Source organism: Clarias gariepinus, chromosome 10 (assembly GCF_024256425.1).
Source record: "Clarias gariepinus isolate MV-2021 ecotype Netherlands chromosome 10, CGAR_prim_01v2, whole genome shotgun sequence".
Classification (NCBI taxonomy): Eukaryota; Metazoa; Chordata; class Actinopteri; order Siluriformes; family Clariidae; genus Clarias; species Clarias gariepinus.
Window position 1 is genome coordinate 21,097,101 of NC_071109.1, and position 18,288 is coordinate 21,115,388.

Below are 18,288 nucleotides of genomic sequence, written 5' to 3' on the forward strand. Positions count from 1 at the left end.
TTCTTTCCCAATCAACAATCAGCCCAATCCTGATGGAGATAGTGGCATTGCATTACATTCTAAGCACATAATAAGAACCTGTGTCTGCCATAATCTTTGGTTGAAAAGTACAAACCATTATATGCAAATTCTTGCCAAGCAGCAGTGGTCTAAAGATGTTGTGAAATATAGAGAGCCATATTAATCATGTCTCACAGCTTAGTATAAACCCTAAGACTTCAAGCTTAGTACCAGAGGAGTAGAATTGGCATTTCTGTATGAATACACTACGTGTTTTATAACAGCCCCATGCTGTTTTCTCCTGTTAATTGTGCTTGTTATCTGGAATGTCTTCTGATTCACATATGCTTATTTGTTTTCTCATAGCTTTATAATTCAAGGTTTGATTATTCCGATAAGCCCTGGCAAGCCAGCCATCTGCAAGATGGCATATTGTTTATTCTTTCATGCCGAGTGGAAGAGAGAGAAATGTGAAAATGATATGGGGTGCTGTACATGTTAACAATGTTCTATCTCTTCTGATTGTCTCCTGTTGGTCTTAAATCAACACTGCTGCTTCACTGCATCCTTCTAAGGTGCAAAGAAATGCTCTGTAACACAGCATAAAACCATCTTGTGCATCTGCATAGGTGGGGTATTTTTATAAGGGCCTTGTCCAAGGGCCCAACAGTGGCAACACTCCAACCCTCTGATAAGCAATCCAAAGCCTCAACCTTTTGGGCCACCACTGCCCCTTATTTTGCCACCTACTAATTCACTACAACTGAAGCGCTTAATTTTTCACTCTTTAAATTATAGCTTTATTATATACAGTTTAAGGAATCTTATATAATTTTCTTAGTATTTGTAATAGCAGAACCAGAACTGTCAGCTGCTCCAACCTGCAATGACTGATTTTCAACTTCCAGAGCTTTAATTAATTAAGCGCACTTAATCTGATCCAGGTAACTATTGGCACTGAACTGATGCCGAATGCCTGCAACAGTTTAAACAGAGTTTAATTTGTCCTTCCTGGTCTTCGGTTAGTATTTGCTCGCTCTGATTACTCCTTGGGGTTTGTACTTATTTAAATTTCATTACCTGACTGGGACAAGTTATACAGAAAAGCAACTATTGCCCTTAAACGTTGTGGCCATGCTTTTTTCCCCCTGTTGAGAACTTTAAGGAATGCAGCTGATTGGCTTCAACAGCACTTTATCTTTGAAAGATGATTTTCATACATAATGAAACATAACAGGGAAGATAATGAGATGCACTGGAAGAGAAGTGGGAAAATATTATATATAATCATCTAAAAAGTAATTTTTTTTTTCAATAAATCAATTTCAAATATTTAGGTCTTACTGTGCAAATTTTGGGTGGCCATCACATTGTTTAAACAGGCCGAGTATGACTGCCATTCCATTGTGTTATAATAATTAAATGAATGTATAAATTAATAAATAAATAGACCAGAGTCCATTCCAGCTAAGAAAATATTTGCAAGGAAAGCAAAACTAGATATCAAAAAAATCCAGGAAATATAAACATCTTTCTGGACTCCCAAAGAAAAGAAAATTATGTTAACAAAAATAGGTGGAATTATAAACTGCAAAACTAAATAGGGTTCAGTGGTTACTACTCTTATTATTACACCATATTTAATTTGAATCTCAACAATATAGCCTTTCAGCAAAATCAGATGAATGGGGATGAATCTGAGTACCTGATTGAGTACAACTGTCAGTTTCCTCTTATTTGACAAATATAGAAATGATAAATGATACTGTAAATAAACTCCAGCCGAGTAGGTGGCAGTATTGCACAAACCTCTTATAAATTCAAAAGAAGAAGAACCAACACTTTTGCAAAACATAAGTATTTACATAAGTATTTGCATTTTGTATATTATAAAGAATTCAACTAATTTTCGACAATTGTATTTTAATTTTAACAATTGTAAGATTAGGTTAATGATTTCAAACGTTTGGATGGATTCTGAAATGAAAAACTGGAAAAGAAAACATAGATTTAATTGATAAAATCTCACAGCATTAGCATTTATTTTAGCCAGAACATTATGAAAATAATGCTGTGGTCAGTTCATGATTTCATCAATCAAAGCTGACCCATGTAGCACTATGCAGTTAGCTGCGCAATGAGTACTCTCCTTCAAGGACACTTAGCTGCCCTGTGACACTGTTTAACCCCCAGCTTGGAAAAAAAAAAGGAGCAGTTTAGCATTTTAAGGCAGATAACTTGTTTAGTGGTATTCACACCTTTTTCTGATGAGCCCCACTTTCCAGTTCTCCAGACAGCTTTTGCCCAACCCCTATCCCGTTAAAAAAAATCCCTCTCAAATTATCGTCCATCATCAATTATTAAATTAAATACAAAATTTAAATATTATAGAGCCTCACTCCTAACTGTTTCTGATGGACATTTACAGTATGCTTCTTGGCCAAACTGGCTTCAATTTGCTCGGGAGCACTGAACTTTGCAGCCACGGAAAAAGGTCATGTGGTCACAAAGAAAGTGTATAAGGCGGTACACCCATCATACTTAGTGGTCACTTAAAAGCCTCTGGAGGCAGTGTTTTTGTCTGAGGTTGCTTCAGTGGGTGAGGTCTAGACTAGAGTAGAGTTATGCGGCAATAAAATGAAGTCAGCTGATGACCTGCATGTGCTGAATAGATAGATTTTTTTTTCCTAACCTGATGGCATGAGCATATTCCAGTACAACCCTGCCAAGATTAACGGGACTTGAATTGTAAAAGAATGGTTCTGGGAGCATGAGCAATGATTTTGACACATGAATTGGCCAACTCAATTCAATTAAAGGTCATTGTTAATGTATGTGCTACTGACTTTTTAGAGACTCACCCATCATCAATACAGGATCTCAACAGACATTCAGTAATAATGCAGCTCTTGATGGAAATACTGTAAATGTCGAGACTTTGCAAACTGTTGTCAAAACAATTTGCTACTGCAAATGTGTGGAAGACTTAAAGCTAAAGGTGGTTTAATTAAGTATTGACAATGCAAATTTTTTGAGCAGACAGTGAACATTTTTATAATTATTTTAACGTATGCACATCCTCGTGAATAAAACATTTCTGTGCATAATTCTGAGAGTAAACGAGGCTACCATAAACCACAGTGCACTTGTGCACAAATATTCCAAACAGTAGATGTTTGGTGTAACTGCAAAGGCTTTTGTGTGCTTTTTGATAAAACTCTTGGCCAAATTATTCCGTTGGCAACACTAATAAACACAGACCACAGATAATATAAAATTAGTTTAAATGATGGATTTTATTTCACATACTTAAAAGAATATACAGTTCATGTTTCATGACCGAAAGGAAAAGCACACACATTTCATGCAGGAAGCTCAAGACAACTGCACAACTGTCAATCATTTCGAATTCAAATGTCAGTCATTTGTTCTTTGAAGACTTTTTTTTGCCATATTTCGTCATTCTGTGGTCAACATGCATGGCTCCTGCACAAAACATGTAAACCTTTTTTTGTTGCTGTTGGTTGATAGGTAGGTTGGTAGGTATACAGTATTTCTGCTACATATCACTTATTTTCTTCTTATTTGTTCGTAGGTATGGATTAGTTTTCATCACCGGAGTTGTGACTGTAGTGCCACCGTACTTCATACGTAACAGATTTATATTAATGCGCTCCTTCTGACACACTATGTAAGAAGCTAGATTTTTAAAACATACAATTTCAGCTTAGTTTTGGTAATTATTTTCGACATGATTACATCATGTCTTAGTACTGTAAGTGCAATTTTTATATTCACTGGTGATCACATGATGGGTGTAACCTGCTTTACATCAGAGACACGGTCAGTAATTTTCTGCATTATGACAAGCAGCAGCTTTTGGATTGCAGCATTTGGATGAAGTGCACATCGGAGGTTTGAGAGCAGTGAGTCATCCACCCTGTCAGTGTTTTTGTGTTTTTGTGGCAGACACAGAGGGCAAAATGTTAGGCAAGATTGGGCTCACACTTGACTCAGGAGGAACTGCAGGTTCAGCTGCCAAATATTGTTTCTCTTACAGGCAGCTTGTACTTCATGCTTACAAAAACAATGCTAACAATATTATTAGTGTGTGAGGTTGCTTTTTCCTTAGAGTGTTGAGGAAGTTTAGAATTCTGCCCAAAGTCTCTGCTCAAAACAGTGGAATGTAATTCCATGTCATGAAGATCACAGTAAGATCACCTGTTTGTCTGGCATGTACTATACATCCTCAGAGCCGGGCCTCTGATCTATAGTGACCTGTATCTGTTGACTAACCTTGTTTGTACCTGTCTATGGAAATATCGCAAATTATTAAGAGAAATCCTGATCATTCAGTTATAAAGGATCTTCACTTTGTGTATATTATATGCACATTTGTACAGTATATGTTTAGAACAAATAATATATTCATATTCAATTACATCCCTAACACAAACACACACTTTTAACAATCTGCCACTTTCTCACTTGAATACACTTGTCTTAGTCTTGATGCTCCACACATGATTATCTTAGATGAGAAAAGAACACAACCAGCATGCTAAGAAGGCACATTAGTCCCACTCCTCATGCACGTACACACACTCACACAAACACACTTGTGTATATGAAAAATATATGGGCAAACACATTAAATGGCCCAATTATGTAAGAAATTTAAAATTTCCCTCCTGAAACAAATCTTTACATTAATATGTGCATCTACAGTATGAGATGTGTTTAAGTCAAGCCAGGGCTTTTGATTGTACAGAATAACAAAATACGGTTATAAGAGTAAAGACTACCTTTATTTCTCTGTATAGTCCTCTGCTACACTTATGTAGTTATGCCAGCATTTCCATAGTGTACAATGAAGTTAGAAAGTTCTCTCAGTATTTTGGTGCCATAGCTTAACGTCTTAACACTGACCTCCCAGGAACTCCTCAAACATGTGGAAATAGCCTGGAGAGAGGTCAAGGCTGTACAGTGGATCGGGCAATAACCCCCAGCCAAGTATCTGTATTATGCAAGTGATGTTCCTGAATAAATGCATGTACAGTTCTCACATACAGATGTTCCACTTCCACAACTTGACAAGTTAGCAACAAATGAGCTTCGACCTGGGATTGTCATTCATGTATGACGTATGGCCATTAAAGCATTTTCACCATTCAAATATTTTACTGTGGCTGTCTTATTACTGTACTGTTTTGTAATGTCTATTGGTTCAAGGCCTTCATTCATGATAAATTTCATAGCAAGTCCTGTTTTGACTTGAACACCCCTCATACCTACATCTTACAGCAAAGACACAATGATCTCTAGATACTTCCCTATTTAAACTCACAGTTCCCTGTTGTAACTCAAAATCATAATGCAGTAACTTATCATGAAATTATTGAGGGAGATTATTCAAGTGCAATATATTTTTGAGCAGGTTAAATTTAGTAAAAAATAATCTTAAACAGATGGACTTTAAAAACATCAGGAATAGGTTTTTAAGCAAGGAATGTGTCTGTATGTCATATGCCACTGTATCACTACTGTTAAAATGTACTGTAAGTAAACATGTTCACAATTAAAATGTACAGAAATCTATTATTCAGCTAAGGTCATTTAATGTGTTTCTGTCTGTGTGCATGCTGTTTTGCTATGCATATTCTATCTAGTATGTACAGTATTCATTTCCCACCTCAAGTCTGGTTTTTCTGCCTGGTATAAACTGATTAAAAGCACTAGATGCGCCAAAGACACTCGGTGCGCAATATTTAGCTAGCAAAAGCAAATTTTACGTTCTGCTTTTTCAGCAGTCTTTTAAGATTGCTACTTGTCACATTGTACATGACATTCCTAATAAAATCTCAGTCAAATTCTATAACAGACTATGCAACGGTGACACAAAAAAAAAAAAAAAAAAATATATATATATATATATATATATATATATATATATAATACTTACATCATCAGTCAGCGTTGTCTGAAAAATAAGTCGTCATTACAATAGATAAGTGCATTCTGCCACAAAAAACACCATAATTTACTAAACAAAGAAGTACTGTAAAGATTTTGAGGATTCATTGCTGGGTAAATGAACCAGAGGCTGCAGATGTACACAACAAAAGTATTTTAATGATTTTTAAAGTACAAATGGTTTTCCTATATATCTTTCTGACTGAATTACTCACAAACATTATGTGAAAGGATTTTAAACACAACTGAAGTCATTTCTGTGCACTTGGACTGGTGCAATTGTTTTGTTTCCCACACGTGGTGTAGCTCAGTCATGCTACAGTATGGTTTGAGTGAGTGACCAGCATAAACGCATATGTTTAGATTAGAAAATCAATTCACTTTTGTGTGGTTGTCATCTAAAAAGTAACGAGCTACTATTTAAAACGTAGGGAGTAAAAGTACAGGTTTTTCTTAAAAAATGCAGTGAATAGAAGTAAAAAGTATCACATACTAAAAATACTTAATAAAAACTATAAAATATTTCATAAAATGGAAGTAGTAGAGTGGAGATACATGAAAAATACCTATAGTACAGTACAGTTATGGGTAAAGACACACAATAGAAAATAACCAGGTTTTAAAGTGAGTGTGAGGTACTTACAGTAAGATTTTTTTTTCTGCTTATTCAAATGGGTGGGGCCATGCAGAGAAGTTTAAAAAGGGCACATGGAACAAAATTTTTATGAGTAAATCATACACCAGCATAATTTACTAAATAAACTGTTGAATTATAATGACCCATATTTAAAAATAATGTAACCTCCAGCTTCAGTCTCTGTCTCTGTGTCCTGGGTTGATGCAATCTTTCTGCTGGCTGTGGCACAATGTCTCTCTCTTTTACTCCAACCCGTCTTCTTCTCCGCATCTGACCTGAAACAAATTTTCCACTCAATTTCTTGATTTAGTCTATTCTTCTTTTAACTATAATTAAAATAATAATATCAAACCCACACTACGTAACGTAAGAAAATGTTAAAAATGTATGTATTAGACTGTTTATTATTGCTTATGTCTATAACGAAATACTCATGCAAACAACTGGTACTATACATGTGTTTTTCTAACCTATTGTGCTAGACGCTCTCACGATGCAGTTTGCATATCAATTAAATGAATACTGCATGCATTTCAGTGTGAAATATTTATAGTTCTGCACTGTCAAAGAGAGTCACTAAGACCATGCACTCGTTCATACCTGCTCCTGCTTTTTCCTGAGCTGCACAGGTGTACCATTAATGCGCAAATGAAAAGAGGGCATTTAAGTTATCATGGGGCAAAAGGGGCAGGTGCTTGAGCACCCTTAGGCCTTTCTTTTGCATGTGCATGAACGTACGAATGTGTATCAGCTTTCCAGCACACTGTAGAGGTAGGAGTGTATGTAGTCTTGTGTGGTTTGTTTTGTTCTGCTGTAGACTGCCCCTATTTTATCTGCTTTCACAGTGATATGCATATAGCCTATTTCCTTTGTCTTCGGGTTATTATTATTATTTAGATTCTATTTTATTTATATACATAATTATGGGAAGATGTCATTGTGTGACCAAGTGCAGCAGCGCGCCACATAATTGTAATGATAAAAAATCAACAAGAAAAGCAGTGAGAGTGCATGACCTGAATACATACATAAATGAACATTTATTAATTGCCCTTGTCTTTACTTCGTTAGTAAAATATTAACAATGCATCCTCTGCTGTTTATCCATTAAGAGCCTACACATTACGAGATAAAATTATAATCATTTATCACAGCTTTCATGTGAAGATTTCTTAAATGTAGCTTAACAGATGCTGATCTGAGAGCTGAGTCAATCTCGATCAATCACTATCTATTTCTTTATTTAAATTATATGGATCACATCTGGGCACATTAGTTTATGTCAAACTGGAAAACAAAGGCTAAATACTGTATACTGTACATGCAAATTAAGAAAGTTTTGATGCCGTTATTTGAATGACTGTGTTAGCAGTACTTGACTACTTTTTTAGTCTGTTCTGCATCTTTTTGGGGATATAGTAAAATAAAACAATACTTTATCATTTGCTTCTTTTGCATCTCGATTAGCCATTATTTGTTTATGTTTTTAGTAACCAGTAATAACCTACTGTATTTATGATGGTCCAAGTGGTTAAAAAAAAAAACCCAATTTGTTGAATTTATATGTTGTACTGCAAATACACATCTGGATGGATGAATGTGAACATGAATGAATAAACGCTGCTAAATTACTGAGGCTGAGAGATGCAATGTTGCTCTACAGAGAAATGTGTAATATGTTAACAATCATACTAAATACATACTAAATGTGCTGGAATGCCCTTTTTTAAGATGATGACATGTTTAAAAATGTGATATCACTATCTCTGCCTAATTGATGTATTGGCTGTTGCATTGTTAGATACTGTATGTTCCATGTTAGATAAGTAGACAACATGTGAATTTGGTTCACTTGTACTGTATGTTCTTTAGCAGATCGCAGAACAAGTTTTATAAGCCACTAAACTTTAAGTGATTTAAAAAGTAAGATATAAACATTGTTACTAAGCAACAGATTCAATGAAAAACAGAAAAACATACCCAGATATTTAAAAGATGTAAATTGTCTCCATTTCTAGCCAGCTTTTATTTGAGATTTGTTACAATCTTGTGTTACACAGGCATTCAGACACTGGCTTTATTGCTGAATCCATAATGTTTGACTTACTGAGATTTAAAACACATAACTCAATCAGAAAGTTATGTCTTACCAGCAAATAAGTTTGTGCGTGGGTTAGTTGAATATGTCCAGGTGTATGGATATGTCTTCAGGGACAGTATTCTTGATGGAAAATATTTGAATTGTACAATTGATTGATTTTCGTGTGTGTGTGTGTGTGTGTGTGTGTGTGTCCACAGTGGAGATCATAAGGTCTTCCTGTCTCTGCTATCTGTACTTTCTCTGCTGCTGATTTTCCTGCTGGTTCAGCGACACTGTTCAACGGTTTCTAAGATCGCCCTGGCCCTTGGTCTGCTTGGAGTTTACAGCTACCGCGCTGCCATCGGCAGCGTCCTGTTCCCCTGGCAACACTCAGCCCAACCAGTGTCAACGTAAGTTTAAATAAACTTAATGTTTTCAAGAAAGTGATGTTAACATTCTGGGAAGAAGACCACTTTGTAGACACATTCAATTAAAATGTCAGCAGTTATTTATTTAACTAAAATATTTAAATGTTTTGATGCAAAGGAAAATGTGATTTATATGTTTAATAATGGCTGATCTCATGTTACAAGAGAGTCAGATTTTGCTGTTTACAAGCCCCATCACTCTTCTAGTCTGCCAAGCCTGTCCATGAATTATTCCTATATATTAGGAAATGTCAAAATACATTCAAATAACTTAACACAAGTACAATGATGTTCATATAAGGTACAAGAGTGTACAATACGTCAGTCAGTATAAATGATGATAATAAAACCTATAAGATGTAATATTTTGAAATTCAGCTCTCTGTGGTGGAAAAATGCTATTGCAACCAACTTGTGTTAGAATATTTTATACCATGGATTGTTCCAGCACATTACTTAATTTCATGGCTAAACCTGCCCACTCAAACACATTTAGAAGGAGTGCAAGGCACATAATGCACAATAGAACAGTAATGTGCAGTAATACGCATCATTACTGTTCAGTCTGTCTGAACAGTAATGATGTGTATTCTGGTTCATATACACACATACACACTGTCAGGCAAAAATGGCTCAGTTTGGATTTAAATAAGCAAATGCTTAAGAAGCTTTATTAGGATTTACCTGCAGTGATTAATATGATTTAGATGGCAACACTTTTTTTTAGTCCTAACTGATGCAGTGCATAGCGTCTTATTTCTAAAACAAGCATTAAGACAGGTGTTGTTATTTCAAGATAGGACTACTGCAACTCACTCCTGGCAAGTCTGCCATGTGCACCATTCGTCCTCTGCAGCTGATCCAGAATGCGGCTGTACAACTTGTTTTCATCCTTCCTAGGTTCTCCCACACCACCCCACTTCTCCTCTTCCTCCACTGGCCTCCTGTAGCTGCCCGCATCAAATTTAAAACACTCATTTTTGCCTCCAAAGCTAAAAACGGACCAGGATCCACTTTACCTGTATCCCAAAGCACTTATCAAACCTCGCACTGCATCATCCGATACTCCAGCACTGCTCGACTGGTCCCACCATCTCTCAGGGAACTATTTTCTGTGTTGGGTCCTACTGTATGTGGTAAAATTACTTTCCTATAGATTAAGAACTAAAAACTAAAAACTTTTAGGGTCTTTTTTTTTTTTTTAGGTAATAGTGATAATTCCTCCTCCCCCACCCCACAGCCGAAACAAACAAAAACATCCTTCCCAACAGTGTTTGACTGATGGTAACCTAGTGAGCCAGTATAAGAATATATATTTAATTGTGGAAACTTCAGTACACCAGAGTAAATCACTCTGGATATGAGCATCTGCCGAAAGTCTAAATGTAATGTTTATTTTCATATCCCGAGGTAATGGAAAAGTTGTTCTTGTGTTTTAAAAGGGTCAAGTTATTGACCTGCATCAGTCAAAAGAAAACTGAAGGGGATTGCAGAAATGACAGGAATTGGGAGAGATTTGAGAAATGTCCAATGCTTTTAATAAAACTTGTTGAACCGTGCTGAACTGTCAAGTTTGTGGAAGAAATTTGGGCGGGAAAAATAAATGCTTATGATCGCTGTAGAGAAGCGAGCCTGTCAGGCATGGACCTTCAGTGAGCTCCAAAACATTGAACCCCCTCTTAAAAAACTTAAACCTTACAACGTTATAACCGGTGTTATATTTTTGACTATACTGTAGATAAAAACTCCAATTTTTTTTCTAAGTGAGGAGAAAGAATATCTGTATACTATATACAGTACCACAGGTACATACAGTTTTGTAAGTACTCGAACATCCAGTCATTAGTAAAGCAAATGTCATGCATACAAAAAATTATAATAAAAACAAATAGAATGGTCTCAATTGGCATCATTTAATTTTTTTTTATTAAGGTGTTCATTAATTCACATCAATCCCTGCATTAAATAACACACACAAAATCATTTCACTTTAAAAGCTGCTGGGAGCCACTAAGCAGGACAGACAATGTACAGTACTGTATATTTAAACCAACTTGTAAATTAACTAATAACTGGTAACATAAGAAGAAAGCAATGATATAATTTTTCCGTCTGCCTTAAAAGTTAACAGCAATGAAAAACAGCAATACAGCTCTGATTATAAATCAAAGAGAGAAAAAAAGTAATTCAAAGAGTACCCTACAGAACCCAAGGGCAGAACAGTAACACACTGGTTTTGTCAAGCAGCCAACAACAATTAAATATAATTATCTCACTATTGCTGTTTACTTGAAAACAACATCCATCCCTACAGTAGTTCCGTCTAAACGAAGCCTAAATTACCACATTGTGAAGGTGATGTTTGGCTTTGATAAACCCAATCATTATTTTATTTAGTTTCAAAAGTTTATTAAATCCAGTAGAAGAATAGGAATCGGAATGTTTTTTAGTAACGCAATAATAAAAGAATAATTATTTATTATTTTGAGAAATATAATGCCTTTCTTAAAGGCCTCAGAGGCCATAAGTTGTCACCCCCGCTTCAACATCTTTAAAACCACATGTGTAGTGCAATTAAATATTATAGTGTGTAATTTTTTTCCAGACAATGTATTTAGTACAGCACAATGAATTTTGTGACGTGGCTATACAGTACCTATCTACAGTACTACCCGTGTTATACTGTAAGAATAGAATAACTCCATTGTGCATATCACTGTGACTCTTAGATGTACTGATTACCACATAAGAGAGAAAAATTCTTGAATAAAAGCTAGACATTTTGAATTTAATCGCCTAGCTCGGGTTATGACTGCCTAAAAGATCGCTGTGATATAAACTGCGCTCATTCAGTGAAATCACAGGACGCGCACAACCTTATCTTTAAGTATTATCTTTTATGTGGCAGACAAAAAAAAATAAAAAATGCTCTGGTGAGCAAAACTACATGCATTGGTTTTTCATGATACTTTTGTTACAGGATCTGTTTTTTGGAGTATTTTGTTCTACAGCCTGTCAAAAAAAACCCACAAAAAAACAGAGCAGCAGAGGGAAAAAACAGATGAGTAAAAAATACATATTAAAACGGAGGGTGACCTGGAATAACAATTTAACCGAGCGTCGAGTAGAAAAAAATCTACAGAAAAAAACAACACCTTCTGGTAGTCGCTTGCTTTTTTAATTTTACAATTAAAATAAATAAAACGACTATTTTTCACTCCCTCCCAACCACATAATAGTTAAATCATGTAAAGCACTCACAAAACAAATATTAAATACACCCACACTAATTTGCTGAGCAAGCTTCAACACAACTTTGTGGTGTTTCTATTTTTTTCCATTTAAAATGTATTCCATGGTTCTTTGATGAAGATATTCCTTGCTAACTTTGCAGAAATTATCCTATCATTTAATAATCACAATGATGTATTTAACGTTTAAGAGCAATACATCTCGGTTTATTTACAGCCCGAAGCACACATTTCAGCAAGACATAGTCTTGTTACACAAAACAGTCAGATAGTGGTGCTGGACTTAATATTGCCTTTCGCTTAAGGCAATATTGCACAAAAAAAAAAAAAAGCGAGGTCAAATTAGGTTCACAGTCAGAAGCACGTAGAACTGAGACACAGCGATTAAGTTTGTAGCCCTGTCTCAGATTTGAAAACCAGTGTGCATCATTTTGGTATTAACTCCTCACTGTGCGTACTTAAACCTTAATATGACCCTGTGAGCTAAAAAAAATTGTCATGCCAATGTTGATGGACATGTGTAATTTGAGAAAGCCGGATGCCTCTCAATTCTACATAAAGGAAGAAAGTCTGTAATGGAAATTATTATTACAAAACATTTTCACTTTTATTGGGCTTAATAAGGCTAAACACACGCAGGAAGATTGTGAGACATTCATACTCCCAAATACCCCAAAAACTCGCCACACACACACACACACACACACACACACTCACATCTCTCTCTTTCTCTCTGTCTCACTCTTCCTTTCTCTCTCTCTCTCTCACACACAGACACACACACACACACACACACACACAAACTGTGATGCCAAGACAAATCATTGCTTCTCACCTTCTGCCCTTGACATTTTCTGTCGCTTAATTAAAAGTTTGAACTCTTTGCCCTTTTAACCAGGTGAGTAACTGCATTTCCTTTCACTCTCTGTATGTATTACCCGGTACAGGACAGAGAGTAGTGGCTTTATGTCCTTTGAATAACTCACAGTGCTACTCTGTGCTTACAGAGCCTCTCGCACTCATTAGTCATTACACGCTGATGTTTATATAGCCTTGTAACCTCTGGCTTTCTATTAAGTTGACTAAAGCAGTATCTTGTCCTGTAAGTCCTTCTGTGTGTTTAGCTGACGGAAGAATTCTCTCTCGCTCACTATTTCTCTTCTAGCACACTTTTTTTTTCTGCCCCTATTTATTGGACATAGTTAGTTGTTTAAACATGTTTTTAAAAGGTTTTCTAGATTAAACAATTTAAGTTGAATATGGTTTGTATTTGTTTTTCTTTTGTTTGTTTTTTTGCTGGTGGTGGTGATCATAAGCTGTAGGTAGAATCGGTTTGATCACAAATGAAGGAGTAAATCACAATGTTATGTTTTCCATAACTGTACAACACGCAGTGTTTTTATTTATCTTGTACTACAAAAAAGTACTTTTCAATGCCTTATGGATATACATTATATTGATCAGCCATAACATCAACACTACCGCCATTTAAACTGAACAAGATTGATCACCAACAATACACTACAGTAGCATACTGGTGACAGGATCATTGGCACCCAAGGATCAATTATGTCTATGCAGACCGAAGACCAGCCGATCTGATCCAATCTTACAGAAAAGCCAATGCAGCAGCACAAATCGCAAAAAAGGTACAGTAAATACTGGAAATGGAAGAAAGGAGCGCCCACCATGAAACAGGGCCCAGCAGGCAAAGAATGCAGGACCACCGAGCCAGCCTCCAAACTCCTCAGATGCCAGTCTGATTGAGCACCCATGGGATGTGCCAGGCAAACAAGTCCAGCAACCCACAGCACCCCAAAAGATCCACAACCACCATAGCGGTGCCAGACACATTACTGTAGCACATCCCCATAGCCACACGTCCAAGAGGCCAGAGTTGCCTCGGTGGCACAGGGGGAACCCAAAACCTGAGGTTGTTTTATTGTTAATGCTTGTTAATTGATGTTATGGCTAATCAATGTCATTTCTATACTTTAGACTTTTGAGTTTTTCCTTCTATCCAATATGATCAGTAGCGTGATACGATTAGAATGATTGGTTAAATTATCTATGGTATAGATGGTAGTATTACTGTAGCTAACAGATGATGACTTGAATTATGGAATTGAGTCACAGTCAAAACAAGGTAAAAGGTCTGAAATATGTTTGTTTGTTTATTTATTTATTTCCTTCTTCAAACAAAAATGTACATCATGCAGAGACGTTACTTATCATGATTGTTGTTTATGTTCAGGACCTTATGGCCCGTTTTTTTGGCTAGTTTGAATTGTTGCCATAAGTCTATCCGTGTGTCTAGCCGCATAACCAATTGAGCTTTCACTGGCGGAGATTCAAGATTATAGTAAGTGCAATGTCTTAAAAACAAGGTGATGGATGTTTGTGGTAATTTTATAGCAGTGTGACCAGCAGAAGAAGTGATTTTGAAATTGATCAAAAAAGTTCAAGGTCACAGCAAGGGCAATTTTTTTTTCAATAGCTTCCTTTCTGTTTAAAATTGTATATTAAGAGTATTTCTGCCATTGGTTTTAGTAGCAAGAAAGTCTTATTTGTACCAAAGGCATCTCTGTTATTGTCAGTGGCACAGAGTTCTTTGTATTATTAACTATGTATACCTATACTAATAACTACTAAATAACTGAAATAACTACTAGTCATAGTTAATTCAGAAATACAGTATTACCCGCTAAAAAGATGCATTAATATGGATATAAACCTGTGATTTGGGTGAATTACACCCAAAACTACGGTCTAGCTACTGTGCTGTCATTGAAAATGAATCAACTTATCCAAATCGGGGATTTAGCAGTACTCTAGTTTTTGAGCATTAACAATAAATAGCTGAACATAAATAAAATTCCACTTTAACATAGTTGTAACCTATCCATCATTCTTTCATTATCTTTTTAAAGTCTTGCAGTGATTTTATCTATAAAGGGCAGAAAAAAAGGGGGAAAAAGGAATTCAGTGTCTGGTATTTGTTTAATCCAGAATGGATTCCTCCATGTAAACAAACAATCCTAATTGAATTGTTGCAGTAATATGCATAGAAACGACCCCTTTTCAGAATCAATCTCATTACACATACTCTAAATTGCTGCATATAAATGCAATCAGTGCGTCTGTGTTCAAAGAATTACACAGTAGGGAATTCTGCGGTTTTAGAGCTATTATTATTTATTTATTTATTCCATAGCAAAGATGTCATGATGAAATTAGTTTTGGTGATGCTTGCACAACAAGTTCTGACAATTCTCTTGTAGTCTCATCGCTGTTTGCTTTGCACTCTACCATTATGTCAGCAGTTTTCTTTTGTCCAAATATCTCATATTTATTTCTCATTACTTTTGAACCAAAATTGCAGCAAAGAGTGGAGCAGCTGACTAAAGAAGCTGAAAACACATATATTCTGTCTTAAAAAAAAAAAATAGGGAGAGGCTTCTGTACTGTTGTTCAGGATAGGGACTTTTGATATCATTATTTAAAAAGTCTTAAAAAGAAACAGATATGAAACATCTGCAGTTTGTTACAGGAAACACATTGTATCATTTGTGCTGAAGAACAGTATAATAATAATAATAATAATAATAATAATAATAATAATAATACTGAGTAGGGCTCCCAAACAGCCTTGATTTTATTTCATGGAATGGATCATGCTGGAAGTAGCCATGAAAAGCTACGTAAATTGTGTACATAAAAAAAATTTGGCAAGAAAACATTCCAGCTTGAAGCATTTGACACAAGGCAGATTGGGACTATGTTGCCAAATTCTGACCATTTGTGGAAAATCAAGGTACATTAGACTACACTATTTTTTTTTATAGTCTTCATCTGTCCAAGATTGATCCGCCTGTGCCCAGTAGAGCCTGAGATTTGTGTTCTTTCCTTGACAAAGGCAAGACCCAATAATCATCTGCTCTTGTAGCTGATCTTCCTTAAAATTTGTGATCTTGGCAGGTCATTCTGAGATGCTTTTCTGCTCATCACCACACGGTGCTGCAGTACTGAGTTACTGTAGCTGTTTTATCAGCTTAAACCATTCTGGGCATTTTTCTATTGAATCTATCTCAAACCAAACATTTCTGTTCGCAGATTTTTTTTTTTTTTTTGCACTATTGATGGGTATGTGTGAAAATTCAACAATATTGCCACAGTCACTTATTATTTGTTTTTATATATTGATGTTTGTTTTGAACATTACCCAAAGCTGCTGCCCCACATATCCATGATTTTATGCATTTCACTCAAATTGTCTGATATATCTGTTACATAATTGCATAAATTAGTACTGTAGTTCTCAGTGGAGATACCTTAAGGCTGTGTATATATATATACACAGTATATATACACACACACACACACACACACATTGTGATTCAGTCAAAAGAAGCCCTGAATATTCTGTACTAACTCTCGCTAGGACAAAGCAATCTGAACAAAACAATGGGCAATGTGCTCCTCAGTATATGGAGCTTCGGACCTGCTGGGATGCCCCTGAGTCGGACCAATAAGTTGGCACCAGACTGCCATTGCCGTTTACCGCCATAGTCCTTCATTTAGTCACTTGACTTCTCATTAAGATGGTGGTGTAGAGAAATAAGCAGCGCATCTTCATAGTGCGTTACCAGTTCGTTCAAGCAATGTTGGAGTGAATTTAGAAGAAAACATGGTGTTGCTGATGTACCCTCAAAGAGTGTTATTCAGAGAATAGTACGGAAACTGGAAACGTGGCATCATTGATGCCTTCTCATGGAACATGGAGTGCCACATTGAAATGTTTCTGGCAGAAAACGCACTTCCAGAGCACAGCATGGCATATAATTCAATTGATTACACCTACATCAGGGTGTGTAGCATCCTTTTTTTGGTCCAGATTGCTTCATCATAGCAAGTGTTACTAATTGTTTTACTTGTTTTGTTGCAGTGTCTTTTAAATCAGTGTTTTGTTGTATGGATGAACTTCCTCCCAGTTAGATTTTTTTTTGTAAATTATCAGTGAGAAAATCTCCTCATTAGTTGCATCATCAGTGAAGTTTTGTGAGCCAATTCCATACTAGCCCAAAGTACAACAGTACCTCCACCATTCTTGACCGATGAACATCAATCTGGCTTCCAAAAAAGGTCAACCAAAAGTCATACATGAACAAAACTTTGGATAATAATGAAAACTCTGGGAGGACTTTACACAGGGCTGGGATGAAGGTATATCACTATTTATATAAGGTTATATATCTATTATTTGAAGGCAGGCAGGCAGTACTTCTTCTACACGGCAGTGGGATGTAGGCAAATATAAATATGCTAGACTGAATGATTATAAATGCTTATACAAGTGTTTTACTGCTCCTGATGATGTGTGTAGTAAAATATCTAATAGTCGAATAAAAAATAATAATAAATCAGAGAAGAGATTACAATATGACAGATGTCAACAATAGCAGTATAATCACAATGTATATACTATTGATTGGATGATCATTGATTATTTTCAGTGATCAGTCAGTTTTCTGTGCATTTTAGCATTACTTTACAGAATCAAAAGAAAATTATAGAAATGTGTACCAAATGTGAGGCAATATGTATGAATTGAAATGATCAGATTGTCCCTAATGAGCAACTTAAATGCCAACAAAAAACTCCCAGAGATGGCAATGGGAAGACACTTTGAGAGGAACCAGACGCAACAGGGAACCCATCCCATTTGGGTGATAACAGAAAGCAGGAATGGTTTTGCAGTCATGCAGTCATTTATACATGTGTGTTATAAATGCTTATCCAAATTGATTTATGTATGTGTAGTGCACTCTAGGTGCAGAAACACAAGGAGTGCAAGAAGCATTGTAATGCGTTGTTAAACTGACTATTAATTGATCATTGTTTGGTTTTAGTCAAACCGAA

The 18,288-nt window shown here is 35.8% G+C and overlaps 1 protein-coding gene across 2 annotated transcripts in view; it reads left to right on the top strand.

Annotated features, from left to right (window-relative positions):
- Nucleotides 1-18,288, top strand: part of pigg (phosphatidylinositol glycan anchor biosynthesis class G) — a 145,996-nt gene that overhangs the window by 102,357 nt on the left and 25,351 nt on the right. For both annotated transcript variants that reach the window (XM_053506373.1, XM_053506374.1), the window contains exon 10: nucleotides 8,909-9,100. In XM_053506373.1, coding sequence (XP_053362348.1) covers nucleotides 8,909-9,100 — 192 coding nt within the window. The remainder of the gene's footprint in view (nucleotides 1-8,908; nucleotides 9,101-18,288) is intronic.